The sequence below is a fragment of the Mustela nigripes genome, chromosome 13, assembly GCF_022355385.1.
Source record: "Mustela nigripes isolate SB6536 chromosome 13, MUSNIG.SB6536, whole genome shotgun sequence".
In the NCBI taxonomy this organism is placed as follows: Eukaryota; Metazoa; Chordata; class Mammalia; order Carnivora; family Mustelidae; genus Mustela; species Mustela nigripes.
In genome coordinates, this window is record NC_081569.1 from 143,099,232 (window position 1) to 143,125,346 (window position 26,115).

The 26,115-nt window shown below is 61.8% G+C and overlaps 2 protein-coding genes and 1 pseudogene across 3 annotated transcripts; 2 read left to right on the forward strand and 1 right to left on the reverse strand.

Annotated features, from left to right (window-relative positions):
- Positions 1 to 7,225: 7,225 nt before the first annotated feature.
- CKB (creatine kinase B) lies at positions 7,226 to 10,466 on the reverse strand. The gene is made up of 8 exons (XM_059374072.1): positions 10,358 to 10,466; positions 9,845 to 10,058; positions 9,490 to 9,644; positions 9,283 to 9,415; positions 8,855 to 9,026; positions 8,082 to 8,205; positions 7,699 to 7,888; positions 7,226 to 7,616 (listed from the first exon to the last, which is right to left on the reverse strand). The coding sequence occupies exons 2-8, from the start codon at positions 10,035 to 10,037 to the stop codon at positions 7,438 to 7,440; spliced, it is 1,146 nt and encodes a 381-aa protein (XP_059230055.1). The 5' UTR covers positions 10,038 to 10,058; positions 10,358 to 10,466; the 3' UTR covers positions 7,226 to 7,437.
- A 1,318-nt stretch (positions 10,467 to 11,784) lies between these two features.
- On the forward strand, positions 11,785 to 13,085 carry LOC132000289 (eukaryotic translation initiation factor 1-like; annotated as a pseudogene).
- A 3,810-nt stretch (positions 13,086 to 16,895) lies between these two features.
- On the forward strand, positions 16,896 to 23,567 carry TRMT61A (tRNA methyltransferase 61A). Of its 2 annotated transcripts, none has more exons than XM_059374074.1 (4): positions 16,896 to 16,993; positions 17,496 to 17,855; positions 20,177 to 20,443; positions 22,348 to 23,567. In XM_059374074.1, exons 2-4 carry the CDS (start codon positions 17,525 to 17,527, stop codon positions 22,605 to 22,607), a joined length of 858 nt encoding a protein of 285 aa, XP_059230057.1. In that variant the 5' UTR covers positions 16,896 to 16,993; positions 17,496 to 17,524; the 3' UTR covers positions 22,608 to 23,567. The 2 variants fall into 2 exon arrangements, with proteins under 2 accessions (XP_059230057.1, XP_059230058.1); XM_059374075.1 differs by lacking the exon at positions 16,896 to 16,993 and adding an exon at positions 17,000 to 17,148.
- The last annotated feature ends 2,548 nt before the right edge of the window (positions 23,568 to 26,115 follow it).

Genomic DNA, 26,115 nt, shown 5'->3' on the forward strand with positions numbered 1-26,115 from the left:
TATGACATTTGCCATCCGATGTGAAACTGGGGGTTTAAGCTCTTGGCTTAGACCCTTAATCCGTGTCCCACACCGCAGAGATGCACAGCGTGATGCTTAGGGCATTAAGAGAGCAGCCGTGCAAGGCTTGGCAGCGGAGTGGCAAGCTGGAGGTTGGAGTAGTCTTTGGGGTGTGAACAGTAGCCCTCAGCTCCCAGTGCTTGGTCGCAGGCACCAAGCCGGAGGGGAGACAGGAAGGAGGCGCAGAGCTCAGGTACCTCCTGCCTGAGACAGGGAGCCTGCTCCTTGGGGCGAGACTAGAGCACAGCTTGCTGAGATGACCCAGGTCTCTCCGGGAAGGCTAGGGAGTCTGGGGCTACAGGAGGCCCTTCCACGGCTGTTGGCTTTGGTTGGATTGCTTTGTTGATTTGTCTTGCTGTTTCTGTGGTGGGGCTTGATTCGTTACAAATTCTGAGGTTCTCCTGTCTTTTTCCAGCTCCCCAGATACTCATCGCAGTGGTTTGTGGCCGTGGTGAGATACCTTCTCACCAAGTGGGTTGACAAATAGGTGCCTTCCTGGGGGGCGTCAGTGAGAGCAGGGACAGCTGATCATGCCGCAGCCCTTCCCCCAGCTCGTGCCTTCTGCAGCTTCCTGCTCTCTGCCTCCCACCCGCTGAACCCACCTCTCTGTGCTATTTTAAGCCAGAGCTCTAGAACGCATCCCTCGAGCTGGAGGGGAATGTGGAATTGCTCATCGGGAACTTGTCCAGCTTCTGATGGGCACCTTCAGTGCCAGGGTGTGCACACGCACGCGCACACACCCTGGGCTGGGGGAGGGGGGCTGGTGGAGAGTCCTGTCTGGTCCCGGATGTTCCTGATGCTCAAGCAGCTTCTTGCCCAGCCCTGGTGGCCTCCTACTCCTAGGAGGTTTCACTAGTCAGGGCTCAAATATTTGAAGATAAAAATTGTGTTTCTTCCTGAGTTTTGCTTCCCCAAGTTAAACTGCCCCAGTTCCTTTCAGGTGTTTCAGGACAAAATGTGAAGATTTTTCATGGTGGTTTGTTCACAGGTTGGTTCAACATGCATTTTTGGAGGGTCAGAGTGAGACAGCTACTCTGGAGGGCCCCATGCTGAACTCTGGGGATCCTAAAAGAACTATGGTAAAACCTAAGTCTGCTAATAGCTCGCTCTCACCGGGAGAGGCGCACAGAGTCTGGAAATGTGGTATGGTCAGTGCTACACGAAGGGGAGGGGGTGGAGGTTCCAGGGGCAGCCTGAAGCACCCCCTGGTCTGCTCATGGAAAGGGAAGCTGTGAGTGTGCAAAGGCAGCCATGGAAGGCTCATCCTACTTCAGACTCAGCACGCGTGTAGGGGCCGTGCCATGGCCAGTGCCCCGCTGAACAGGCTCTGTCTTGTCACCATCCCAGTAAAGTATGTCAGACAATGCACCTCTGTTCTCTTAAGAGGACTTTGGTCCAGTACTTTCTCAGGAAGTGACATGGCAGGATTGGGGTAGAGTTCTGTCGCCAGACAAAAATAGACCCTGCTACACTAGGAAGCCAGGTCCCAGGGACCAAAGTGGAAGCATCCTGGCCAGTGTGGGGCACCAGCATGCCAGCTCCTTCTGGAGTGAGGTCTGCACTGACTTGCCTCTCCCTCACTCTCTAAAGGGAGCTGCCAGCAGGCGTGGGTAGGTGTGAATACATTCTCAAATCAGACGTGTTTTGCATGGAAATAAGCTGGGAAATAGGAGCATATGTAGTCCTGTTCATGAATATGGCACCCAAAATCCTTTGGTAGACGGTGCCCCTGAGGGCCATTTCCTTTTGTGGCACCGGGAGCTGCTCTGTGTACCGGGGCACTGATCAAGCTGGTCCCTCCTCTGCTCCTGTCCTCCTGGCCAGCTTCTGCTCGCTCTGCAGCACCCAGCTCATTCGTCACCTGCTGCCTCCGATCTCTGCGGTTCCCATCCTCTCAGCCCCAGAGCCCTGGGTCACTGGGTCTTCTCCCCACCTTCTCTGAACTCTGGAGAATCCTGTTGGGCTTGTCTTGCGGCCCATCAAACAGCGGCCCAGCCTGTATGTAGCGGGCAGGGTTCTGCTACCCAGAAAGGTGCCGCCATGTGTCTTTTGTCCCCACATCACTAAAGATGCAGGGCACATTTTGTTGGGCTGCATTTCCTGGAATCGTGTCAGTAATAAGTTAGACCAAAACACTGGAGCTGGGCCAAGTCCTGTTCTCCTGTGTTCTTCGGGCGAGGAGAACGGAGAAGATGGAAAGCGCTTTGGCCCTCCTTTCTGGTCTCCGGGAAGAATGAGGAGGACGAGGCAGGACCTCGGGCCTCCCTGTACCCAGAGCATTTCCTCGCTAAGGTAAGCATGTTGCTCTGATTTTTGCTGCAGCAGCACGGATGGATCCTGTCAAGCACAGAGTCCGCAGTTTCGAGTGTGGTTAAATCCGGGCCACCGTCATTATTTCTTCTCGAAAGGGTACTGCGTTTGAAGTGCTTCAGAATGTGTTGGGCAGTTGGTGGGTCAAAAGTATTGACAAAACTAGACTTTTCACTTTAGTGAAAACTTAATGGACATTGTCTTTTGTTGCTAAGTCGTGTGTTTCTGGAGTAACCCCAGGGGATGTGTTAACACAGGCCACCTTTCCCAGTAATGGAAGCAGCCCGCTTGGGGTGGGGCAGGATGGACGGAGGAAGACCCGAAGCCTGACCCCACAGTCCGGGTTCTAGAGAAAAGTCACAGCGAAGCAGGATATGACAGGAGAGTGACTAAAGGATAAAGCCCAAGGACAATGACATGTGTGGACTGAGGTCCTTCCCAAAAGGAGGGCTAGGGCAGGCAGGGAGAGTTTCCCAGGAATTTGGGCATAGGTGGGCCTCCGGTAGGGTGGACCAGATGTGGAAAGCAGGAAACAGGCATGCAGGAGGGAGCTCGAGGTCAGACCAAAAGCAGCGAATGAAAGCAGGCCTAGAGGTGTTGGTGGCTCTGCTGTGTGTCTCCTCTCGCATGTTGCCGTGCCGAGTGCACACTGGCTTTGGGAAGGGGAGGGGTAACCCAGGCTGTGTTTCTGGAGCTACTGGTTTGAGTTCCAACCAAAGTCTTGGACAGATTCACCTTGAAGTCCTGCCAGACCAGCAAGCCTTGCAGTTGGGTCCATGAACGGCAGGGCAGCACCCCAGTCCCCATCGCCCCAGCAGGAGCGGGGCTGGCCGTGGCACGTGTGCATGCCAGGTGCGTGCACTGCACATGTGCAGGTGTTCGTTTGCTGGCCCTAGCTGGCCCTTGCCTCACAGCCCAAGATGGCTGCTGGAGTGTTTGTATCCCCGTGGTTACAGCTGCCTCAGGGGCGTCTCTGAAATGTGCTCCTCGAGCAGTGCAGCTGCATGCTGGGCTCAGAGCCGGGGTTTTGCTCTGAAAGGAGAAGGGGAGAATGGCTACTAAGAGACGGATTTCGCGTGAATGGGAGGAGCCAGGAGTACTTGAAGCAATTCTGGGTCTTAAAGTTAAATATTTAAGTTGAGCCTTAAGTTTTGACAAGCCCCCAACTCTGAGAAGGGTGTGAAAGTCCTATTTCCAAAACCAAAAACATCATGTTTGGTTCTTTGAAAGACTTCACTGAAGCAGAATGAGTTCTACAAAGACAGGTCTGGGGAGAAAGGGGGAAGGAGTGTATGCACCGCGCATGGGTCCCTGCAGACAGTCTGGGACCAGACTGAGGAACCAAGGGCAGTGTCCTCCAGTTCACAGGTGAAACTCCTAGTTCTCCAAGCTGACATGCTGCTCCCTCATCCATGGAAACCTCGCGGCCACAAAGATGAGTCTTGCCACACACTGCTTCCCTTTGTTACCTGTGGAGGAAGAAAGTGGCTCAGAATCCGCTCAAGTGCAGGGTGCAGACTCCAGGCTGCTTTAGGACGGTTCCCTGTGGGCACCCGGCAGCTGCTGCCTGTGCGGTCGATGCTCAGAGTGGCAGGAGCTGCACACTGAGGGTCTAGAATGTTCTGAAAAGTCAAGAAGCAGCACAAAGAGCGCAGGACTTGGAACGTGTGGTCTCAGACCGGTGACCGTGGAGCCATTCCTCCCTCGCCTCGAGTCTGTTTCCACCCCAGGGGCGGTGATCAGTTTGTGCCGAGCAACGGACGGGCGGTGGCAGTGACGTCCTGCCTTAGTGGTCTCCCACGAACTGTGACACATGAGAGCATCTTTTTAAACACCACTTAAAAAAGAATTTATTTCAACTTATATAAGTAATACATGTTCACTGTAGAAAATCTGGAAAACAGTATAAAGAAGGAAATCACCTGTTACCCCACCACCCACAGTTAACTACTGTTCGGGGTTTTTTCCATACATGCTCTGGGATCCAGAGTACAAGCTGTTTTATAACCTGCTTTTACACTTCCAACTTTTTTAAGCATGCCTCTGTCTCGCGGATTTCTTCACACGATTGGGATGCTTGCATGGCGCCCCTCAGAGGGAGGTGGCCTGGATTTGTAACCAGCAGTCCTGACCCGTTCTTCCCCATTCTGAGTCACTGTACCTCTTAACTACTTCTGTAGGGCAGTGGTTCTCCCAGAGGCAGTTGGAGCGTGGGGCACGTGGCAGGCTCAGTCAGTAGAGCGTGTGGCTCTTGGTCTTGCGGTTGTGAGTTCAAGCCTCATGTTGGATGCAGAGCTTACTTAAGAAAAAAATTAATTCCCATTCAAAGAGGCAAGTGGAGATTTTGGCCCTCAGGTTACGTTTGGCCATGTCTGCATGGCCTTCTCACCGGGTGGGGGTGGGTAACAGTGCCCAGGGAAGCCCCCGCCCTCCCAAGAGTCACCTGCCTGGTGTGAGTGGGTACAGTTGAGAAGCCCTGCCTGGGGGGCGTGTCCTGGCGGGGCCCCGGCCTGGCGTGGGCGGGGGGCGGGGGACAGGGATAGATGCTCTTAGTGCTGCTGACTGGTGGGTGTCCATCCGAGACCGGAAGCAAATAAAAGAATGTTTTCTTCATGTTGTGGTGTGATAGGGTGTTCTTAGACTTCCCATGTTTGACTGTGATTTTATAAGGAAAATTAAATTCACCCTGTTTAAAGGGGGAGGTTGTAGGGACTCTGGTCAGAGGGTCCAGGGACAGGCAAGCAGAGGTACCCCCAGTGAGGGGAGAGCACCGTAAGCCCCACTTTGTCCCAGAAAGAACTGACTCAGCTAGAAAAGTGCATTCAGCAGCACCAAATAAAATGAGAATAAAAGTGAGCAAAGAGAAAATTACAGGGGAAATAAAACAAGTGGCCCATAAAAGTAGGTGTAGTTCTGGGCCCGTGGCAAGCACGCCAATTTGCCCAGCTTCCTGAGAGCACCCAGGCGCTGGAGGCGGCAGCACAGGTGAGGAGCGTGGGGCCGGGCCTGCCCGGCTCTGGGGGAGGTCAGGCTTCCCTGCCTGTGAGAAGTCCTGAGCCAGGCCTTCCCGGGTGTCCTGTTGCGAGGCCTGCACAGGTGTGGAGGTTCCAGCTCATTTTACATAACCACTGGTAGTGAAGGAAGGGGGCCCCATTCTAACGGTCCAGACAGCATAGAAACCTCTCAGGAGGTGAAGTGCCTGCCTGACGCCTGTCCACACCTCAGGGCAGAGCAGAACAATCGCTCATCCCTGAGCCTGTGCAAGCAGGACGGCCTTGGCCTAGAAGGAGCGTGGGCACGGGCCCCCCGGGGGGCGGCCAGCAGAAGGCGCTTCCAGCGGGACATACTTCCTGTGCTCCTCAGGGCCCTTTCTCCTAAATTACCGGACTCTGCAGTCTGCAGTGTACACTCTTGTCTGGCCCAGTCCCCACGGACTGAAGCTAAAAAAAGAGGAGCCGTACTGATGGGCACCCAGGCCGGTCAGCGAAGGTGGGGACCAAGTGCCAGCCCCAAACCCAAAGGATGGATTCAGAGTCCCTATCCTTGTCAACCATGTGCACCAGGGGCCCTGCCCCCTCCTGTCCCCATCCCACCCAGGGGTTCACTTCCCCAGCCTCTGTGCCTGTGCCCCTTCCCCTGGCAAAGGCAGATGACCAGACACACCTCCTGGAGCTTCTGCACTGCGGGCCCTGGGCCCCAGGGTGGTGGACACGAAAGCCCAAGCTTCAGTGAGCCAGACTGTCCCGGCCCAGGATGCAGAGGGCACAGAGGCCAGGCCTGGCTTCTTTGCCCAATTGCAGGGTAACCTTAGGGGTGGTTAGTCAAGTCGGGTGGGGGACCAAGTCCGAGGTGGCCCTGGCCAGCAGGTGGCAGCACAGGCTGCCCCCAGAACTGTGGAGCTGGAGGACGGGCCCTGCCCCTGGCTGGCTCACCGGGTCGGCTCCTACTCCCCACGCCCTGGCCCAGCCCCCCACAGCGAAAGAGCAGCTGAGGACAGTGGCAGCTGTGAACTGGCTGCGAAACGGAGACCAAGGAGCCCCTACCCCAAACAGGCCCGACCCCCACACTGCTGCCCAGGGCCCATATGGTGGGGGTCCCATGAGGCCCTAGAAAGGAGGCTGCAGGGAAGTGGGAGCTCCAAAGGGGCCCCCAGGGCTTTTTTTTATTTTTTTTTTTATTTTTTTTTTTTTAAAGATTTTATTTATTTATTTGACAGAGAGAAATCACATGTAGATGGAGAGGCAGGCAGAGAAGAGAGAGAGGGAAGCAGGCTCTCCGCTGAGCAGAGAGCCCGATGCGGGACTCGATCCCAGGACCCTGAGATCATGACCTGAGCCGAAGGCAGCGGCTTAACCCACTGAGCCACCCAGGCGCCCCCCCCCAGGGCTTTCTGAGAGGACTGAAGGGCAGGCCCGTTCAGCCTAGGAAGCTCAGAGGAAGGGCAGCTGAGGGGAGAGACTGGAGAGAAACTGGAGCGGGGCACGTTCTTCTGGGCTCCTGCCCACCCCCGGCGGGCATCCACACCTCCCCCTCGCGCAGGATGGGGCTGGGCTAAGTACTAGGCTCCACCCCCCAGGCCCGAAAGCCCCTAGACGCTGGGGGTGGGGCTCTGCCACCTAGGAGCTCCTCCCTTTCCCTGTCGCCGGCCCACGGGCCCGTCCCAGGCCTGCGAGGAAGCCAAGTAGACAGGGCGGCAAGGGAGTTGTTCTGGGAACAGGAGGGATGGGCACAGCAGGGCGACGGCCTCCCGACTGCAGTCCCTTCTTAGAGAAAGCGAAGCAGAAAGGACGGAGGCCCCCACAGCCTGGCTTCTGGGCACCACATCTGCCCGGAAGGGGACACACTACTCCAAGACTCACGGCAGGCCGAAACCCTAGTTTTATTTCAGCATCAGCAACGTCTTAGCCATCACAAAAATAAACTCTACCAAGGGCGACAGAAGTCTCTACAGCGAGGCTAAGGGCTCAGCCGCCAAGTGGCGAACATCAGGGGTGCATGGCGGGCACTGCCCGGGCAATAAGTTAGGAAGCGGCAGGGCTGGTGGTGGTGGCGGTGGGGGCCGGGGCCTCACTTCTGGGCCGGCACGAGGTCGTCGATGGCCTGGCCTTGCTCCAGCCGCTGCTCCATCTCGATGAGCAGCTTCACGCCGTCCACCACCATCTGCACCAGCTCCACCTCCGAGAAGCCCAGGCGGTCCGCGTTGGAGACGTCGAAGACGCCCCCCACAGCAGCTGTGTCCACACCACCTGGGGAGATGACCAGGTCAGCAGGAGTCGGGTGGGGGGCTGCCCCAGAGGGAGGACTGCCGGCAGCCGCTGCCCCACTCACCGGTGCCTCGTTTCTGAAGCCGCAGCCGCTTGAGCACCTCCGGGAACTTCTCATGCTTGCCCAGGTGGGGCAGCTTGATGTGCACACCTGCCCGCAGGCCTGTGCCCAGGTTGGATGGGCAGGTGAGGATGTACCCCAGGTGAGGGTTCCACATGAATTCGTAATTCTTCGACTTGAAGAGTGTTTCAATCTGGAGTTTGAGAAGTGGGAGAGGTGAGCCCTAGCTGAGAGCCCCCCACCAAGGGATTAGCTGGGACCTGAGGGCCCAGGGGGACCCAGGGGGAACACCCACTCCCTGCCTGAGCTCTGGAGTTTGGCCCTGGCCCCTCCCTGGCCCCAAACCCCACTTGTGCCCCCCCCAGCTTGGGGTGGTCAGGCCTGACCTGGGTGAGGCCACTGCAGAAGCGGGTGAACACCTCCTTCATGTTGCCCCCTTTCTGCATGGAGATGACGCGCAGGTGGTCTTCCTCGTTGACCCACACCAGGAAGGTCTTCTTGTCGTTGTGCCTGGGGGAGGGGCCCAGTCAGGCCTCCTCCTTGGACTATGGTCTTAGGACACATCCAGAATAAAGCTCTAGGGGGACCCCAGGCCCCCGGAACTCTCCAAGTCCCCGAGGTGCTCAATCCAGCTGTCCCCAGAAGCCTGAGCTGCGCCCCGCCCTGCCAGTCCCGGGCCCCGCGTCTGAGGGGTGGGGGAGGGCGGAGCGCCCCACCTAGGCGGTCAGGGGCGGAGGGAAGTGGCGTATCTGGACGTTGAAACCGCCCTTCGCAGGCAGCGCAGGCCCGAGGCTGTAACCTTCCCCCAGCCCCCGCTGGGACGCGTCTGCGTCACCCGGCACCTGGCAAAGTCCCGGTGGAGAAGGAGAGGAGAAAGGAGACAGAAAACACGAAGCTCCAGCTCCCAAGAGGAGGGTGCAGGAGAGAAGCCAGCGCCACCCGTCGCCCCCTTCTAAGCTCCCCCGAGGCCTGAGCCGCCTCCAGCTGGAGTCCCTCTCACGTACCTGCGCGGTCAAGGTCACCTGCGAGGCGGCCCGGAGGAACCAAACCTGTCCCAGGAGTGCGGCCCCTCCCTCTTCCTCCTCGGCGGCGGCGGCGTGGGGGGAGGGCCAAAGGGAGGGGAAAGGGGGACCCGCGGGAGGGGAAGGGGGGCACGCACCAAATACCGCGGGCGTCTGGCCAGTCACGGGCCATGCCCGAGGCCAGCAGCAGGGGCGACACGGGCTTATCGAAGAGGAAGTGGTCGTCGATGAGCTGCTGCTGCTCCGCCTCGGTCATGCTCTTGAGAGCGTAGTAGCGGCCGGCCAGGTCCCCGTCCAGGCTCGACAGAGCTGCAGAGGCGCAGGCTCAGGAGGACACACACGGGCCCCGGCCCCCACGCCCGCCCGGCTTTGTGTGAGCCCGGTCCAGGCGTTGGTCCGAGACCGCGACCTCGCTGGGCCTTGGGCCTCCGTCCCCCCGGGAAACCGGACACGGCGCGCAGATAAGAGCGTGGCAGCGGCGGCTCGGGTGACTGGGGTGACTGATACCCCGGACCGGGGGAGGGGGGGGGGGGGGGGGGGGGCAGCCGGCCGGCCCGACCCCTACCTTCCACCGCGAGCTTCTCGATGGCGCGGCGCTCCCCGCGGCTGCAGTGCGGGGGAAGGCAGAAGCCGCGGATGCTGCGACCCGTGCGCACCCGCGAGCTCAGCACGTAATTGGGGTCCAGGTCGTCGCCGCCCTGGGGGCGGAGCCGGGGTGAGCGCCGGGAGACCCCTCCCCAAGCCCGCCCCGCCACCTGGGGCCGCCCCGCACCTGCAGGTTGTCGGGGTTGAGGTCGGTCTTGTGCTCGTCGCCGGGCTTGTAGCCGCCGTGCCGGTCCTCAATGATGGGGTCGAAGAGCTCCTTGAACACGTCATAGGACTCCTCGTCGCCTGCCACGCAGCCCACGGTCATGATGTAGGGGTGGCCTGGGGGGACGCGGGATGGGGCAGTGACGTCACTGCCAGGCCTAGGTGAGCGCGTCAGGACCCTGCAGCTGCGCCCGGGAAGGGGGACGGCGGAACCCCGGCCCGAGCGGGGTTCTGGGGGAGGCGCTGGACCCTAGCCCCACGGAGATTTCTTGCGGATCAGAACCCGCACCCTGACCCCGGGACCAAGGTGCGCGTACCCGGGTTGTCCACGCCGGTCTGGATGACGTCGTCCAGCGTGAAGCCGCTTGGCGTGCTCTTGGCGCGCAGGTCCGCGTACAGCTCGGGGGTCAGCACCTTGGCCATGTGGTTGTTGTGGCCGCTGAGGTCGGGGAACTCGTCCTCGGCCGGGAAGCGCAGCTTCAACGTGTTGTGGCTGTTGGAGAAGGGCATGGCGGCGGCGGCGGCGGCGAGCTGCGGGGAGATTCGGGGGTCAGGGAGGACCCGGCGCACCGTGCCCCTCGGGGACGCGCAGGCCGCGCGGGGCCTCGCTGCCCGGGCTCCTGGTCACCCTGGGACGCGGCCAAGGTCAGCGGGGTCCGCAGCTCGCGCAGGGCGTTCCCGCACCGCCCGGGACCCCAGGCCCCGCCGGCGCGCGCTCCAGGCGGCGGACCCCGGTGTGCGGGACTCTGCGGCCCACAAGCCCCTTCGTGCGCAGCAGCGCCCCCGCCCCAGCGCCCCGGCGGCCTCCGCCCGTCCTCCGGCCCACTCACCGGGTGGCCGGGCGGGGCAGGGGCTCTCCGTCCGTGGGCAGCTCCCGGCGCGGCGCAGGCGAACAGCCGCGGCTCCGCGCTCCCGCGGCTCTTAAGGGGCGCGACGCGGGCCGCCCATTGGCCGCTATTTATAGCCCATTCATTCCATTGGCCCGCGCTGCGGGGTGGTGCCGCCGCTTTGTCCGCCGCCCGCAGCCCCCGACAACCCCCCCCGGCCGCCCACCCCTGCTGTCTCCTCGCCGGGACCCCGCGCAGCCCGCCCACCCCGCCCGGCGTCCGCCCAGGACCCCGCGGCCGAAACCTCAAGCCTTTGGACGTGCTGGAAGTTCCCTCCCACGCTGCCTCCGGGCGGGAAACTGAGGCAGGGAGCCGCGGGGCACTTGAAGGCGCTCGGGCTCCTCTGCAGCCGGGCTCTGACCTTCCCCGGTCCCGCCGGGGCCCGCGGCCGTCACGACGAGGGGCCAGGCGTGAACGTTCCGCGCTCCCGCAGCAGGTACTCACCCTCCCCCACCCCACCCCCGCCCGGTCCGAGCCGGCCAGGAGCCGCCGACCTTCCTCAAGGTGTCCGGAGGCATCTCCCGGGCAATGTTGGTGCAGAGCGAGGGCGCGCCGGGAGGCGCAGTCTGGCTGCGGTCCAGCGGGGCGGCTCCCGCGGTACCTTGACCTTGGGCAAGTGCCCCGACTCCGGGGGACCCGAGCCAGAGACCCCCGGCCCAGCCCTTCCTGGGAGATGAGAGAACAACATGGCTCTGGAGGCCACCGGGGTTGCACAGCCTCAGAGCCTCCAGACCCCAGCCTTGGCCCCTTTCCACCGGGGACAGGGTCATCTCACCACCCCACCCCCAAAGGCAGGCCCCAGAGACTCTCGGCAAAGATGGGAGGAAACACGAACAAACAATAAGCATGTGTGACATTTAAAAACAAACAAAACCCAAAACCCCTCACTAAAAATCAGAATCATCCAAATTAAAACTAGGACTATACCTTCCTTCCACTGCCCCCAATACACCCAGATGGCAAAAATGTGAAAGACTGACACCAGCCAGGGCTGGCTACGGGCTGGAATGTGGATAGACAGGCCTTCACACACTGCTCAACTGTGAACGGCTACATCCTTTTTGGAAGGTAATTTGGCAGTATATTAAAATTAAAATTGCTTGTACTCCATGACCCAGCAATCCCCCTTCTAGGAATCCAGCCTGTAGAAAGGACAGTCACATTTCTCTTTGCGGATAGAGATGTGCAGTGGGAGAAACATACAAATGAGCTTGGATAGAACTCGATGCCCATCACTTGGGGACTGGCCAGGGGTAGGAAGGCGTGTCCCCAGCATGGAGTATTACACAGTTATTTTAAAAAATGTGTTAGACCCCTAGTCATTGAGCCACCAGCAAGGACTCAGCAGCCTCCCCCTCAAACCCCTCACCTCTTGAAGATCCACCTGCCTTCTCCCAGGAGGCCTTCTGTCGGCCATTTCCACCGAGGAAAAGGGATCCTGTCCTATGTCTGCCCTCCAGAACCTCCACTCTTCTGAACCCTTTGCTAATGCACATAAGAGTAATGATCTGCTTCCTGCTGGCACTGCGGGTCACATCCATAAGAGCATTCAACAGAGAAAGGGCAGGAAGACCCTTCCTACTTCCAAGTCACCAATGATTACAAGAGAAAGAACTTAATGAAGGTGTTTAAGAGGAAGCCTGCCTACAACGGTGATGCAACGAGCACCCGGAATACGGAGAAGTGATTCCGCTGCAGGCTGACCGTGCGAAAGCATGCACCAGTTCCTCACAGAGACCGGGCTGACTAAGGATGGCCAGCGGAAGTTGCGAGGCTGGGCTGTTGTTGTTGTTCATCTTTTTTTAAGTAATCTCAGCCCACAACGTGAGGCTCCAACTCACAACCCCGAGATCAAGGGTCGCGTGCTCCATCGACCGAGCCAGCCGGGCGCCCCAGTTTCATGGGTTTTAAGTGCTTTTGATTCACTGAAGCTTACATGAGGATTTCCTTGCAATGAGTAGAATTTCCCTTCTGTCCCTTATCGCAAGTTCAGAAACCTCGTGGCTTACATAATGTAACCATTGGGGTCTGCTTTTAGCTTGGAGTAATGCAATTCCTGCCTGCGGTCAAATGAAGAGAAAGGGGCGTCTGGGTGGCTCAGTCGGTTAAACCTCTGACTCTTGATTTCAGCTCAGGTCATGACCTCGAGGTGGTGAGATCAGGCTCCAAAGCAAGACAGGCTCTTTGCCCGCAGTGTGGGGGGCTCTAGAGTCTCTCTCCCTTGCCCTCTGCCCTTCCCCCACTCACGTGGCCTCTTTAAATAAATAAATTACATCTTTTTTTTTTTAAGGTATTTATTTGTTTGTTTACCTGAGAGAGAGAGCACAAGTGGTGCGGAAGGGGGGGGGGCAAGCAGGCTCCCCGCTGAGCAGAGATCGGAATGTGGGGCTGGATCCCGGGACCCCGAGATTGTGACCTGAGCCAAAGGCAGAGGCCTAACCCACTGAGCCACCCAGGCGTCCCAGTAAATAAAATCTTTTTTTATTTTTTAATGAAAAAAAGGGGAAAAAAGTGAATTGGAGCTTGTGTGTCCATGTCCACCATACACTGTCCTGTGAATAAAGCAGGAAAGGAGACGAAGCCTGTAGCACTGTGTGTGTCGCACAGCATCCCTGCAGGCTGCGAGGTGAACATGGCGCCGCTGCCGGAAGGCTGGTCCCAAGCAAGCGGCCACCCGAACCAGAAGGAAACCAGAAGGAAATACTGGCGGATTGGGGAGGAGATGGGTGCTGCTGGGCAGGGGCGGGGCACAGGCAGCGCGAGCAATCCCAGTGTCTCTGGTGCCTCTGGGGAATGGGCACTGGAGCAAAAACCCAGAGGAGGAGCGAGTCCCTTCACCTCTGCCTACGTGCGCCGCCGCGGGGCCAGTGCCGGCAGGCAGTCCCTGCGCTCAGCCCCTTCCCTCGTGCGCCTTAGCATGCTTTGACCTGTTCCGTGTCGGCATTCTCTCAGGTACGTAAAACAAAGCAACGCAAAGTGGCAAATGGCCCCGGGCTGCCCAGATAGCAGGTGTCCCTTAAGACTGAAATTTCTGCGCACTGTGCTCGGGCAGCCCCTCCTCCAGTTTTAAAAATCATCTGCAGTTGCTCTCTTTACCTCCCCACCCCCAGCCACAGCCTGATGGGCTCAAGTTTCTGTTTCTGGAAGTCTGGAGGCTGACTTGGCTTTCAGACATGGGGGTGGGGATGTGGAACTCGGGGCTTCTCAGAAGAACCCCCTCCACCCTCAGGCCACTATGGGCCTGGCCTACTGGGTGGAAGGCCGGAAAGTCTTGCTCCCTCTCCTCCCTAGAGCTCAGCCCACACTGGCGAGGGGCAGTCCAGAGGTTTGGGGCTGCCCTGCTCAAGGTCAGGCCCCTGTGACCCTCCTGCCGGAGGCTCGAGCAGTCCTCGGCATTCGGACATGGGTGTTGTACCATGCTGCAGAGAAGTGAAGGAAGACCAGAGGTGGGAGACGGGAGAGACAGGTCAGAGGTCCAGCAAACCCTCAATGGTCCGGGAGTGCCCAGCCCTGGGCTAACTTAACCTGGAGCCCATCCTGGGGACCCCTGGGGCAGGCCAAGCCTCGGCTGGACTAGACTCACAGCATGGGTGATCGACAGCTGTGCTGGGGGAAGGGGAGGAGAGATTCAAGGCCCTTAGACCTAAAGGTCATGGCGGCCCCTACCAGGCAGAAGCTGCTTGGGAGCCTGGGTGGTCCCAGAGCAGAGGAGCAAGGGGTGGGGAGGCCTGGATGGTGCCAGCCTCCACCGCAGCTAGAATAACATTGCCCCAGTGGCCTAACCCTTACCTGCGGACCCTCCATTTTCCCCAGGGCCCAAGGAGCCAGTTTGGCAGTGTCTGGGCAAGAAGCTGGGTGACATCACCCAACCAGTTTATGGTCCAGGTTCCTCAGAAATCACAGCTGGTTGCACATTAACCCGCTGGCCCTGGAGGGGGAGGGAAGCTTCAATGGAATCCTCAGCTTTGCACCTGTGGGACTTAGCCTGCCTAATGGTGCTGCAGCTGTAGGCATGCAGAGGCAGGCCAGATGGGAGAGCCAAGCAGGGGGCCAGAGGTCATTCTCAGAGTCTGTCCTCAGAGGGCAGTCAGGGTATGGGCTGCCCCGTTGGCTCAGTGGGGAGAGCACGCAACCCTTGATATTGGGGTTGTGAGTTTGAGCCACATGCTGTGTGCAGAGATTATTTAAAAATAAAATCTTTTGGGGGCGCCTGGGTGGCTCAGTGGGTTAAAGCTTCTGCCTTCGGCTCGGGTCATGATCTCAGGGTCCTGGGATCGAGCCCCGCATCGGACTCTCTGCTCAGCGGGGAGCCAGGTTCCTCCTCTCTCTCTGCCTGCCTCTCGGCCTACTTGTGATCTCTGTCGAGTGAATAAATAAAATCTTTAAAAAATAATAATAAATAAAATAAAATAAAATCTTTTTTTAAAAAGGAGGCAGTCAGGCTGAGCATTTCTTCCTCTTTGTGCTCTGTCCCTAGTTCTGAAGAACCAAAGGGGAAGCTGCTTGGGGTCAGGAGAGGAGTGGGAGCTGCTTTGGGGTCAAGCACTCTGAGGCAGGAGGCTAGGCTAGTCAGAGAGGGGAGGAGCTTGGTCCCTGCCAGGTGCAGCCTCCCCCAGTGCGAATCTTCAGCTTCTCCCTTTCCCCCAGAGTGACTCTAACCCTTTTCTCCAAGGTCTTTTTCCTGCCTGCTCTCACCTTTATTCAGACCTACCATTGGTTCTCTGAAGTCAAGATTTACTGGCTTTACATTCCAGTCCAACTGTGGACCCATTGCCTATGTGACCTGAGGCAACTACCTAACCTCTCTTGAGTCTGCATTTTCCCATCTGTAAACTGATCCGCACCCCCGCACAGTCCCCTGCTCCATAGGATTGTGGAGAGAGTTTAATATGATGAGACTTAGCTGGGCTTATACAGAATCAGTTCTTGTTAGTGAAGCCTCAATATGTAAACTCTGCCCAAAGCAAGGTGCCCACCTGACCTGGGTCATCAGCTGGAGCTTGGGAGAAGCTGGTGCTTTGAGGACACAGACTGAGGGCTGGGGCAGGTGTGGATGGGACAGACGGACAACTCTGGGTAGGCTGCCTGGAGGAAGGAGCTGGGCCAGCCAGTTACGGACAGAGGCAAGTGGGAAGTTGGGACCACAGGAAACCACGGCGGAGTCACCAAGTTCTAATTTAGACTCTTAGTAGGCGCCCAGCCCCAGCTCCGTACTGCAGCTGAGAGGTTGAGGAAGAGGAACCCCCAGAAGTGGAACGCTGACATCTCCCAGGGGAGCGATTAGGCGGTGACTCAGGCAGGTGCATCACGAAAGGAGCGAAGATCACCTGGAACAGAGGCAGCCGCAAATGGGGCGGCTCGTCGCAGTGCTGGGAGCAAGGGGCAGAGAGGCAGGGAGACCGTGATGAGACTCACAGGCACCTGATCCCAGAGGAACATGAACCACGGGGAATGGGAGGCCGCCTAAGTCCCCTTAACTTTTTACCACCCCCCAAGGAAGGTTCCCAGACCGAGGTCCAGCCAGGGCAGGGGCATGGTGGGGGCAGGGTGGGGGCGGTGGACCTGAGGCTAGGCAGGGGTTTCCACCACGGATTTTGTGGGATCCATGGCAAGGGCCACAGACCCTCTGGCAGGCCTGGCCACTCCCATTTTGCCAGGCAGGAGCTATGTGGGCCTGGGGTGTGGCCCGGGGGTCATTGCTAGCTGGCCCTGGTTTAAGCCCTGACTCAGCCTCTGGGTAGCAGGGGTCGGCGGGAGAGTCTCTATCCCTTTCAGGCCAACAGGCCAAGGCCTGGCTGCTGGAAGCTGGGAGACGCAGAAAGGCGTCCCACGGCCCCGTCGTGCTCCCTCCCCCACTGTCCACCGAGGAGCTGGCTCTGAGTCAGCCGGGCTGAGACAGAACAGGGCTGCGCTTCCCTTTTCTGGCCCTCGCCTTCCCGCTGCCCAGCCCCCAGCCCCCGCTCAGGCCGCTCGCCTGGGCCTCCGGGACCCCAGCGCGAACCCAGCTCCTGCGTCTCGGCACCACCGACCTGCCCCTCCCCTGCCCCTGCCCCACGGCTTCCCTGCAGTGGAGGACGTGCCCGCGGGGGAGCCCGGGCCCGGCCTAAGGCCGTCTGGACACCTTCCCGGACAACCCACCGGTCTGCAACGTCACTTTCCGGAGTCCACCCCGGGGCCCGGTCCGAGGGGCTCCCAGGGCGGTCCCGCGGGCACCACGGCCGAGGCAAAGCGCCTCGACGCGCCTGGGCAGCTAGCGAGGGCCGGCCTTGCCGGGAAGCCCAGCCCCGGTGCCCGCCCACGGCAGCCCGGCCGCGGGGACGCTGCAGCCCCCCGAGGGTCCCCGCACGAGCTTGTGTAAACAGGGAAGCCGCCGCGGACGGAAAGGCGCCCAGGAGGCGCGCTCGGCGGCCGGGCGGGGCTGCCCGCGGGTCCCGGCGTCCCGCGCGGGGGGCGGGGGGGGCGGGGGGCCGGGGCGCCGTGACGTCATCGGCGGGCGCCGGGCCGGAGCCGGAAGCGTGGAGCCGCCGTCGCGGCGGCACGTGCGGAGCGTCCGGGAGCTGCCCCCGCCGCGCGAGGCGGGTGAGACTGTGCTCCGGCCGCCCCCGCCGGGTGCCGACCCGGCCTGACGCACCCCGACCCCTCCCGGGGCGCCCTGACGGCTCCTGCATCCCCCTGAGAGCCCGCTCGGGGGGAGACAGGGAGGGGGGCTTCGCGGAATGGAGCCCGGCCTGGAGGTGACCGCGCAGACCAGCGGCCGCTGCCCCGCGGCGGCCGGGCCCTCATCTCGCCCCCGGAGCATGGCAGCCAGTCGGCTGGGCTCCGGCCCTTGCTTGGTGGGAAACCTTGGGCCCGTCCTCCGCCGTGGCCCCGCTTCCGTTCCTCCCTCTGTGATTAGGGCCGGTGACTTGGGCCTCGTGACCCAGACCGAGGAGGGTTTAACCTGTCCAGCCAGGGTGCAGCCAGGGACCGAGGCAGCCGCCCCACTCGCACCGCGGGGCTCTGGGCCTCACAGCCCTCGCCCAGATTCCAGGTGCACCCTCCCGGCACCTTTGCGCACTCACGTCGACCCGCTTCCTCCCAGGTCCCAGCCACCTGACCGGTCGCAACACCATGAGCTTCGTGGCCTATGAGGAGCTGATCAAAGAGGGTGACACGGCCATCCTGTCGCTGGGCCATGGTGCAATGGTAGCAGTGCGCGTGCAGCGTGGGGCACAGACCCAGACCCGGCATGGTGTCCTGCGGCACTCCGTAGACCTCATCGGCCGCCCCTTCGGCTCCAAGGTGACCTGTGGCCGCGGTGGCTGGGTGTATGTGCTGCACCCCACGCCTGAGCTCTGGACCCTGAACCTGCCACACCGCACGCAGATCCTCTACTCCACCGACATTGCTCTGCTCACCATGATGCTGGAGCTCCGGCCTGGCTCTGTGGTCTGTGAATCCGGTGAGTTCTGTGGGCTACCTCAGTTCTGTTTCTAGAAAAGTGACGTGAACATGGAGATCCGACCCAGCATCGAGACAGCCTCCAGCCTGCCCTTCCTGAGGACGGTTGTGGGTGCTCCGCCTGTCTCTTGCAGGAAGTCTCTGGGGGGCTAACTGCAGGGAGTGAGACGCGGTGGAACTGGTTAGGAGGCTGACGCTGTGACCTGAATGAGAGTTGATGGGGCAGGACCAGCGCTTTCTCCGCCAGGAGCTGGTGTTCGGTGAGGGTCCTGCCTGCCTTGGTGGGGCAGGGCCAGAGTGCCTCTCGGCTCCGGCCTGGCTGCCGACTGCCGTTGCCTACCTCTTTGCTGACAGAAGAGCAGGGAGCGCCTGGCCTAGCAGTCCCTAACCACCCCTTCCCGGAGGGAGGCCAGAGCTGCTCTGAGGTGCTCATTGTAGGTAGGGAGACTGCCTCAAGCTCATCCTCGGCCGGCAGCACTGTACCGAGTCCGGGGCCCGAGGTCCGTCTTGGCCCTTACACACACATACATACACATGGGCAATGGGACCAGCTAGGACGGAGATTGAAGCATACACCGCAGCCAGGAACAGCCCAGGCACGCGTGCACCTAGATTTCCAGCACGTTCGACATGGGCTGCGCAGCTGGGCTCCAAGGTCACGAAGTTTCCACCAACTTTCCAACTTTCTGAGGACTCGAGGCCATCTCGCCCTTCTGCATGTGGACAATTGGATGGTTCCTGTTGCCCAGCCAAACACTCTGAAATGGGAAGGGTCAGAGGGTGGGCAGGGGCTGGGCAGTGGCCATCTGCTCATCCGCAGGGGACCTGGGGTGATGGTGGCGGCAGGACAGTAGGACTGCAAGACGGTGCCACCCCCTGCTACTGTGTGTGTGCGGTGGGCATGCTTCTGGGCTCTGCTGTGCCGGCCCCTGGTCTAGGAACTGTGGGTCCGGCCCTGAGTAGCACAGGTCGGGTTTCTGCTTCCCCGAGCAGGGAGTCAGCCCAGTGTCACCATTTCAGTGCTGAGTTGATTGTCATAAGGCTGCACGTTTGAGGGCGACTCCCAGGGGTCCCTCCAGCTGGTTTGGTCGGGGAAAACTTCTGACAAGATGTTCAGCTGGGAATGATGAGAAGGAGGCACTGCCAAGAGCCGAGGGAGAGCGTCTCCCTAAGGGCGAGCCATGCAAAGTGCGGGCCCAGCAAGGAGGCCCGAGTGGCCAGAGCAGGCAGTGAGGTCAGACGGCCATTAGGGGTCGGACCCTGCGTGGTGTGGTGTGGGGAAGGCAGGTGTGACTGAGGTGAAGAGACCCTGTGCTGTGTTTGAGGCGGGATAGAGGGCGGCCGGGCCAGCTGGTGGTGGTCACCCCAGGCAGCGGGGTGGCAGGGTGGGAGTGAGGGGAGACACGAGTTACTAGTGGGTTGAATGCTGGGTGGAGAGGGGTACCGAGCGCGCTTCGGGGTGTCTGGCTGAGCTCTGGGCGACTTTGACTGGGCTGGGAAGGCTTGACAGGGAGGGGTTTCGGATTGGAGCGGGCCCAGGTTTGCTCTTGCTCCTGCTGAGTGCCGGTCAGCTGTTTGGGGCAGGGGTGGGGGAGGCGTGTGCACTGGACACTGGGTAGGAGTCTGGAGGGCAGGGACATGGCCTTGCAGCGTGTTCATCAAGGCTGGCATCTGAAACCACGGGGGGGGGGGGCATTGTGGGGGCGGGGCCGTAGCCCCGCTGGGGGCTGCCAGGTAGGAAGTCCAAGCTGAGGGGTGGCTGAAGGCAGCTAAGGAGTGGCCAGAACAGGTGGAAGAGAACCAGGGCACGATGGCGGGGAAGACTGGCGCCGTGTCGCCAGGTGGTTACCGCGTCCCAGCTCATTGCCGTGAGGCCGCGGGGAGGAGGACAGCGCTGCCCCTGTGTGGTGGACGTGGGTGAGGGGCAGAGGGATGGGCAGCCTGAGCGGGCCAGGAGCTGGGGGAAGGGGCTGGGGACCAGCCACTGGGTGGAGGGTACGGGACAGGCCCGCGCTGCCCTGTCCACTCTGTCCAGACCCTGCCTCTGGCGTGGGATTGGGTAGGGCTGCCACTCCCCCCACCCCCCAGGCCCAGGGCAGACTCAAGAAATAAACCCCAGCTCCTGTCCCCACCCAGCCCTGGTGCAGCCCCAGCTAACCAGACTCTAGGCGGCCGGGACCTGACGGGCCGCTCTGGGAGCAATGCCCCCAAGTAACTGGGATCGTCTGTCCCCGCGGGGCCTGTGTGGGTCTTTCAGGGTGAGGGTGGAGTTCTTTCGAGTGTCCCCAGCAGGCCCGCCTGACATGCGTGCCGTCCCGTCAGGCACTGGCAGTGGCTCCGTGTCCCACGCCATCATCCGCACCATCGCGCCCACGGGCCACCTGCACACGGTGGAGTTTCACCAGCAGCGCGCAGAGAAGGCCCGGGAGGAGTTCCAGGAGCATCGGGTGGGCCGCTGGGTGACGGTGCGCAACCACGACGTGTGCCGCAGCGGCTTCGGCGTGACCCAGGTGGCAGATGCGGTTTTCCTGGACATCCCATCTCCTTGGGAGGCCGTGGGCCATGCCTGGGACGCCCTCAAGGTGGAAGGTACAGTGCGGGCTCCGGTGCGGCCCAGGGGCTAAGCTCCTGGGCTGGGCCTTGGGCCACCTGAAGTCCAGAGGGGTCAGAAACCACCAGGCCACGCAGCCTGGCCAGGCCAGGGCCCCTTTTGGCCCAAAATAGGGGTGGGTCAGGCTGGCTGAGGACTCAACATTGAGGTCAGCCCATGAGAGGGGAGGTTGGAAGGAGTAGGGTCGGGGAGAAGGCAGCCCCGGCTGACCCTGCCCCTTGGCCTTGTCCCACTCTCGCGCGGACGTGAGGTCTGAGTCCGCCGGGGAATGTGGCAGCTCCACCTCGGTGAGATGTGGGGCCCATGCCAGGGAACATCTCAGGGGTTGGAGGTCAGCCCCTGACCCCAGCCCTTGCCAGCAGAGTCTCCCTTCCCCCCAGCCACAAGCCGGCTGACGGCCCCTTTTAGGGAAGATGCTGGATGTGGAGGCGGGAAGGTTGGCTCTTTGCCAGGGAGGAGCTGGTGAGGCCCTGGGTTTTTCCCTTTTCTGGAGAAGGAGCCGGCCCAGGCAGGGCCCCTTCCCTCCTCCCTGCCGAGTAGTGCAGCCAGGAGAGCAGGGGGGGAGCCCAGGGGGCCCCCGGGGAAGGGCCGCCCCTCCGAAAGAGGTGCCAAGGCGCGGCTTCACGAGTGAGGGGCTCCAGGCAACGGTTCCCAGGGGGTCCCCTGTTGTGACCGTGACCCTGGGTTTTGCCAAGGTGGGCCTCGCTTCCCCACACCTGCACGCCTTCCAGCTTTGCCCTCAGGCACCATAGTCCCGGGTCCCAGTCCCATGGAGGCTGGAGCCAGCTGCCCAGCCTGGGCCAAGCCCAGGGGGTCACACTCTTGGGCCTTCTTCCTGTCAGGAAGCTTCCTTCCTGGTGGCTGGCCCTGGGTGCCATCTATCGTCCCCATCCCCCAAGCTCCTCTAAGCTCCCTCCTTTGGGCTCTTGCTGTGTCTGATCTTGTTGGTCCCAGAGGCTCCCAACTTACTTGTGGGCCTTGCATTTTCCAGTGGCTCCCCTGCCTGCTCTGTGCAGACCCCCACGAAGGGCCGTCCCCAGGCTCTGTGGAACTTGGGCTGGCCCGCAAGCTTGGGCCCTCGCCTGGTGGGGCCTGTTTTCCTGGTGGTACGCATTGGGTCGGGTTCCTTCTTGGGGATGACCCTGCGCCCTCCCTGGGTTGGCTTCAGACTGCTCGTGCCTCCTCCAGGCCCACACCTTCTTGAAGACCTGTCGGGGGCGGGGGGTGTCTCTGTCCCCAGGTGTGGCTGACCAGGCCTCAGGGCCATTTGAGGACTCACCCGGCCACGTCCCTGTCCCCGCAGCAGCTTCCCCACACCCTCCCTGCTAGGACAGGGATGTGGGCTGGCCCCGGGCCAGGCTGAGGGACACCGCGGGTGGGCCGTGGTGGGAGGAGGCAGGAAGGGCTGTCAGCTCCGCCTGCACCCTGTCATCCTCGGCCGTCAGGCTCCGCTCGGAGTAGGCGCCTCCTGTTCCCCTGAGCAGGTGACAGCCTCTAATTTCCCGTGACAGCAGCAGCTCCCACCGCCTGTGAACCCCTTCCCCCGCTGCTGCCGCACTGCATGGCTGGATCTGTTCTGGGAGGGTGATCTGGCGGCTGCCAGGCAGAGGTTCCGCCCTGACCCCTGATGGGTGGTTCGTCCCGGCCCCAGGCCTTGGCTTCCTTGTGGAAGTGGAGGGTAGCGGTGCCCAAGTCCAGACGGAATCAGGGTCGTGGGCTCGGTCTAAGCGGTCCCTTGTACGCAGCTCCAGGGGAGCTGCGGCCCCACCGTGGTCTGGGCCCACGCCTGCCCCCCTCACCCCCGCTGCCCCGGGGACAGTGGGGGGCCCGGCCTCCCCCCTGCCACCCCCAGCCCTCCAACCCCAAGCCTGGCTCCCCACAGGTGGGCGTTTCTGCTCCTTCTCGCCGTGCATCGAGCAAGTGCAGCGGACCTGCCAGGCGCTGGCCGCCCGCGGCTTCTCGGAGCTCAGCACGCTGGAGGTCCTGCCGCAGGTGTTCAACGTGCGCACGGTCAGCCTGCCCGCGCCCGACCTGGGGGCCCACCCGCACCCCGACGTGCACCCCTTCCGCAGCGGGACGCCCATGAAGGAGGCTGTGGGCCACACGGGCTACCTGACCTTTGCTACCAAGACCCCGGGCTAGTGGGCCTCCCGCCAGGAGCTGCGGGGAGCGGGGAGCTGGCCACAGGCCACCTTATATGGTCGGTGAGCCTGCTGGGCCTGCCTTTAGACGGACCTTGGGGCCTGCAGCGGGCGGGGCAGGGCCTCCCACAGCCTGGTCCCCTCCCTGCAGCCTCTCTGGAGAGGAAAGCCTCCGGCCCATCAGCCTGCTGGACGCCCCCACCCCCCGCTGCTGCTCTCTTGCTACAGAGTCTCCTGCTCTTCTGGTTGTTGAGACCAAGGGCTATAGGTGGTGGGGCCCGGGTCTGACCACTTTCCAGGTAGCCCCAAACTGGCAGGGAGCAGGGCTGGAGCCAGGAGGAGGAGGACCACCGGGACTGGGGGCCCCCAGAGCTGATTGTGCCCGGCTGGGGGCGGGAGAGGTAGGCTTTCTAGGTGGCCTCAGGCCTGAGCACACCCCCATCCCTGTCCCCGTGAGGTGCCCTGCAGGCCAAGTGGGGGTGCCCTGTACCCCCTCCCATGGAAGGGAGGGGGCCCTTGGCAGCCCTGCTCCTCTGCCGCGCTTCTCTCGCAGCTGGAAGTGCCTTCCGTGGCCCCAGTCCAGCCAGAGCCCTGGCGTGTTGGTGAGAACAGCGCCCACGCGGCCAGGACCCTGAGGGGGATGGTGAAGTGCCTCAGGTAACCCACCCAGCCCTCTCAGAGCTGTTGGAACCCCGGCTGGCCAGCCCCGGGGCTGCTTGGGTGCCTCTGCCCCTCACAGGAGTGCCAGGGGCACGGGGTCGCATCCGGGACAGAGGGCAGCAGCCCTGGCCGCCAGCTCTGGGCCGAGCGGCCGGCATCCCCGCCTGCCTCGGTTGCATGAAGGGCCTGAGCGTCTGCCCTTGGCCTCCCCCGTCCTCCAGAGCTTCCGTTTCCCCCATTAGGACAAGAGCCCCAGGGAAGGTGCTGGCAGGGGGGCTGGAAATAAACACTGTTGTCTCGGCCATGCTCACTGGTCTCTTCGGTGACCCTCACACCAGACCCTTGTTCCCCAGTGCCAGTGTCCAGGCTGGACCTCCCCACACACAGCCCCTGCCCCGCTGCTTCCTCTCCCTGTCAGACAGCAGCCTGGGACATGATGGACAAAGGGGCAAGTGTGTGGCCACCCCCACTCAGCTGCAGAAAGGGCCACTTGTCCTAGTGAGGGGGAGGGGGGGTCTGCCTGTGTGTGTGTGTGTGTGCGCGTGCGTGCTTGTCCTTCTGTGTGTCCCAGAGCACTGGACCCTGCCTTCACGGCCCGGCCTGGCATGGCATTTACAGCATGGACCGCCTCTTGTGCTTCTGGAAGGGCCTAGAACTCAAGAAGAACCCCCCCCACCCCCTCCAAAAACAGGCCTGCCCTTCCAGCCCCAGGCCTGTGAGTCCTTGCAAAGGAGCCGGGTGGGGTGGGCCTGCTGGAGGACTGGGCTCCTGGGGCAGCTTTAGAGGCCTGGGGGGCCTCCCCTCTCCTGCCCAGGCTCCTGACAGGAACCGAGTCCCATCAGAGTTCTCTGGGGCCCTGGAACCACCAACCCAGTGTTCTTACACTCGTCCCGACCTCTGAGCAAATGCCTAGCTTGGGGGACAGGAGGGACCTGTGCCTTGGGCTGGCCTTGAAGAAAGCTGGGTGAGACCCCTGGCCCAGGTCATAACCCTCCATGCTCTGCAGAGCGCACGGACCTGCCCGAGCATCCTCCTCCCTCCACGCGGCCTGAGGATGGCCTAGACTACAGCCCTGCGCATCCCTGGGCCTGTGGGAGCTAGAGGATTGAGGTCAGGAGACCCTCACACCTGGCCCGGGGCAGGTCCGAAGTCCGGGGGGCCCTCTGGCCCCTCGGCTGTGCTGCCAGGCCCCACACAAGCCCCTGGGCATCAGTCTCACCCCAGGTAACCTCCGGGCCCCATTCAGCTTCAGCCTGGAGCTCCATGTCACCCTAAGCCCCCCAGGAACACCTGTGCACCCTTTGAGACCCACGCCGGTGTCTCCGTGCCTCCCACCAGCAGTCTCGGGCTGCCCCACTATTCTCCCGCATCGCCCAGCCCGCGATCCCCGGTGAGTGCGCCTCGGTTCTGCAGAAGGGGGTCCTGGGTCCAGAGGTACCACCAGCGCCCGTGGCGAGTGAGTCTGCAGGTCTGTGTCATCACCCCTGCAAGTCAGCGGCATGGGGCTGGTCACAGGGCGAGGATTCACCCAGATGCTCCCTGTGATGCTCCGTTTTTCCTGGAAATTCCTGTACTCACGCTGTGACACATCCTGCTGCCTCTACCCCCGCCAAGGCCTAGGGTCCCTGAAGGCCTAGAGTCCCTGGCTCACCCCGTCCCTGGGCGGCAGCCCCGGATCCTGCCCTATGGACAGGATTAGAGTCCGCTTCGGTCTCCATGGAGGCTGGCTCCAGCCGCTTCCCCCAGGAAGGGCCCTCCCGCCTTGCCCTCGTCAGCCCTGGTGTGTGCTGCCTGAGCCCATGCTTTGCCTTCCCTACCTGTGAGGGGCTCACCTCCCCCAGCGGGAGCCCCTGGGGCGGCGAGGGTCCTGGGACTGAGCCTGAATTTCCGACAGGCACTGGGTGGATGCAGGCCCCTGGGGGCCACATGTTGTCTAGCCATGTGACAGGGAAGGGCTGTTTGTTCCGTGAAGACAGACAGCGGGTGGACTTCCCCACACCTGGCCCCCACCCCTACTCTAGATCTGTGGCCCACCAACCTTCCCCCCCCAAGCCCTAACCCTGTCTTCCAAGGAACGTGGGGCCCCTGCCTCTGATACGTGGAAGCGAGGGCAGGCAGGCTCTGTGGGACCCCAGGCCCAGGGAGATGATCCTGTTCCTGACCCACCCTAGCTCACTGCACATGTGGAGAAACTGAGGCCCAGAGGAAATGAGACTCGGGATACAGACCTCTAGCTTCTGCCTGCCCACCAGGGACCTTCTCCCACCCTGTGTGGTCCCCTAGGTTGTGACCCCAGAGGCCAAAGGGGAGAGAAATCTCTGCTGTAATCCTGGAAGACTCCTCAGAAGAGGTGACAGTCATACAGGGGCTGGAAGGGTGGGTGGAAATTGGAGGAGGCAGAGCAGGAAGCCTTGCCAGGTGGGAGTGGGTAGGCCTGGGGCAGGAGACCAGCTTGCAGGCCGGGAAGAGTAAGATGGGAAGTGCTGGTGGGAAGCTTCACTAGGTGTCTAGGACACCTCCTCCAGGCTGGGAGCTGCCTGCCCTGTTTGCAAGGCTGCTCCAAGCACAGGCCAACCGCCCAGACCCAGTGCCCCACTCTGCCAAAAGGCTTCTGGGCTCACGGGGCAGCCTGGGGATGGCCCTGCCTCCAGGCGGGGCCTCAGGTGTGAGGGTACCCGGGTCAGCCTTGCTGGAGGTCTTAGCTCTTGATGACCCCCAGGAGGGAGTGTGCAGGTGGGGGCTGATTGTGCCCGATTCTCAGAACCTTGCCCTCCTTGCCAGCCTCTCACGGGGTGCTCCCACCCAGCAAGTGCAAACCATGCCCCTCCTGGTGCTGAGGACCCAGACAT

Coding starts and splice junctions, on each gene's coding strand:
- TRMT61A (XM_059374074.1), top strand. CDS start 17,525: ATGAGCTTCGTGGCCTATGAGGAGCTGATCAAAGAGGGTGACACGGCC. Junction 17,856..20,176: donor CTCTGTGGTCTGTGAATCCG/GTGAGTTCTGTG, acceptor CCGTCCCGTCAG/GCACTGGCAGTGGCTCCGTG. Junction 20,444..22,347: donor GGACGCCCTCAAGGTGGAAG/GTACAGTGCGGG, acceptor GGCTCCCCACAG/GTGGGCGTTTCTGCTCCTTC.
- CKB (XM_059374072.1), bottom strand. CDS start 10,037: ATGCCCTTCTCCAACAGCCACAACACGTTGAAGCTGCGCTTCCCGGCC. Junction 9,645..9,844: donor GACCGGCGTGGACAACCCGG/GTACGCGCACCT, acceptor GCGTCCCCCCAG/GCCACCCCTACATCATGACC. Junction 9,416..9,489: donor TCAACCCCGACAACCTGCAG/GTGCGGGGCGGC, acceptor CTCCGCCCCCAG/GGCGGCGACGACCTGGACCC.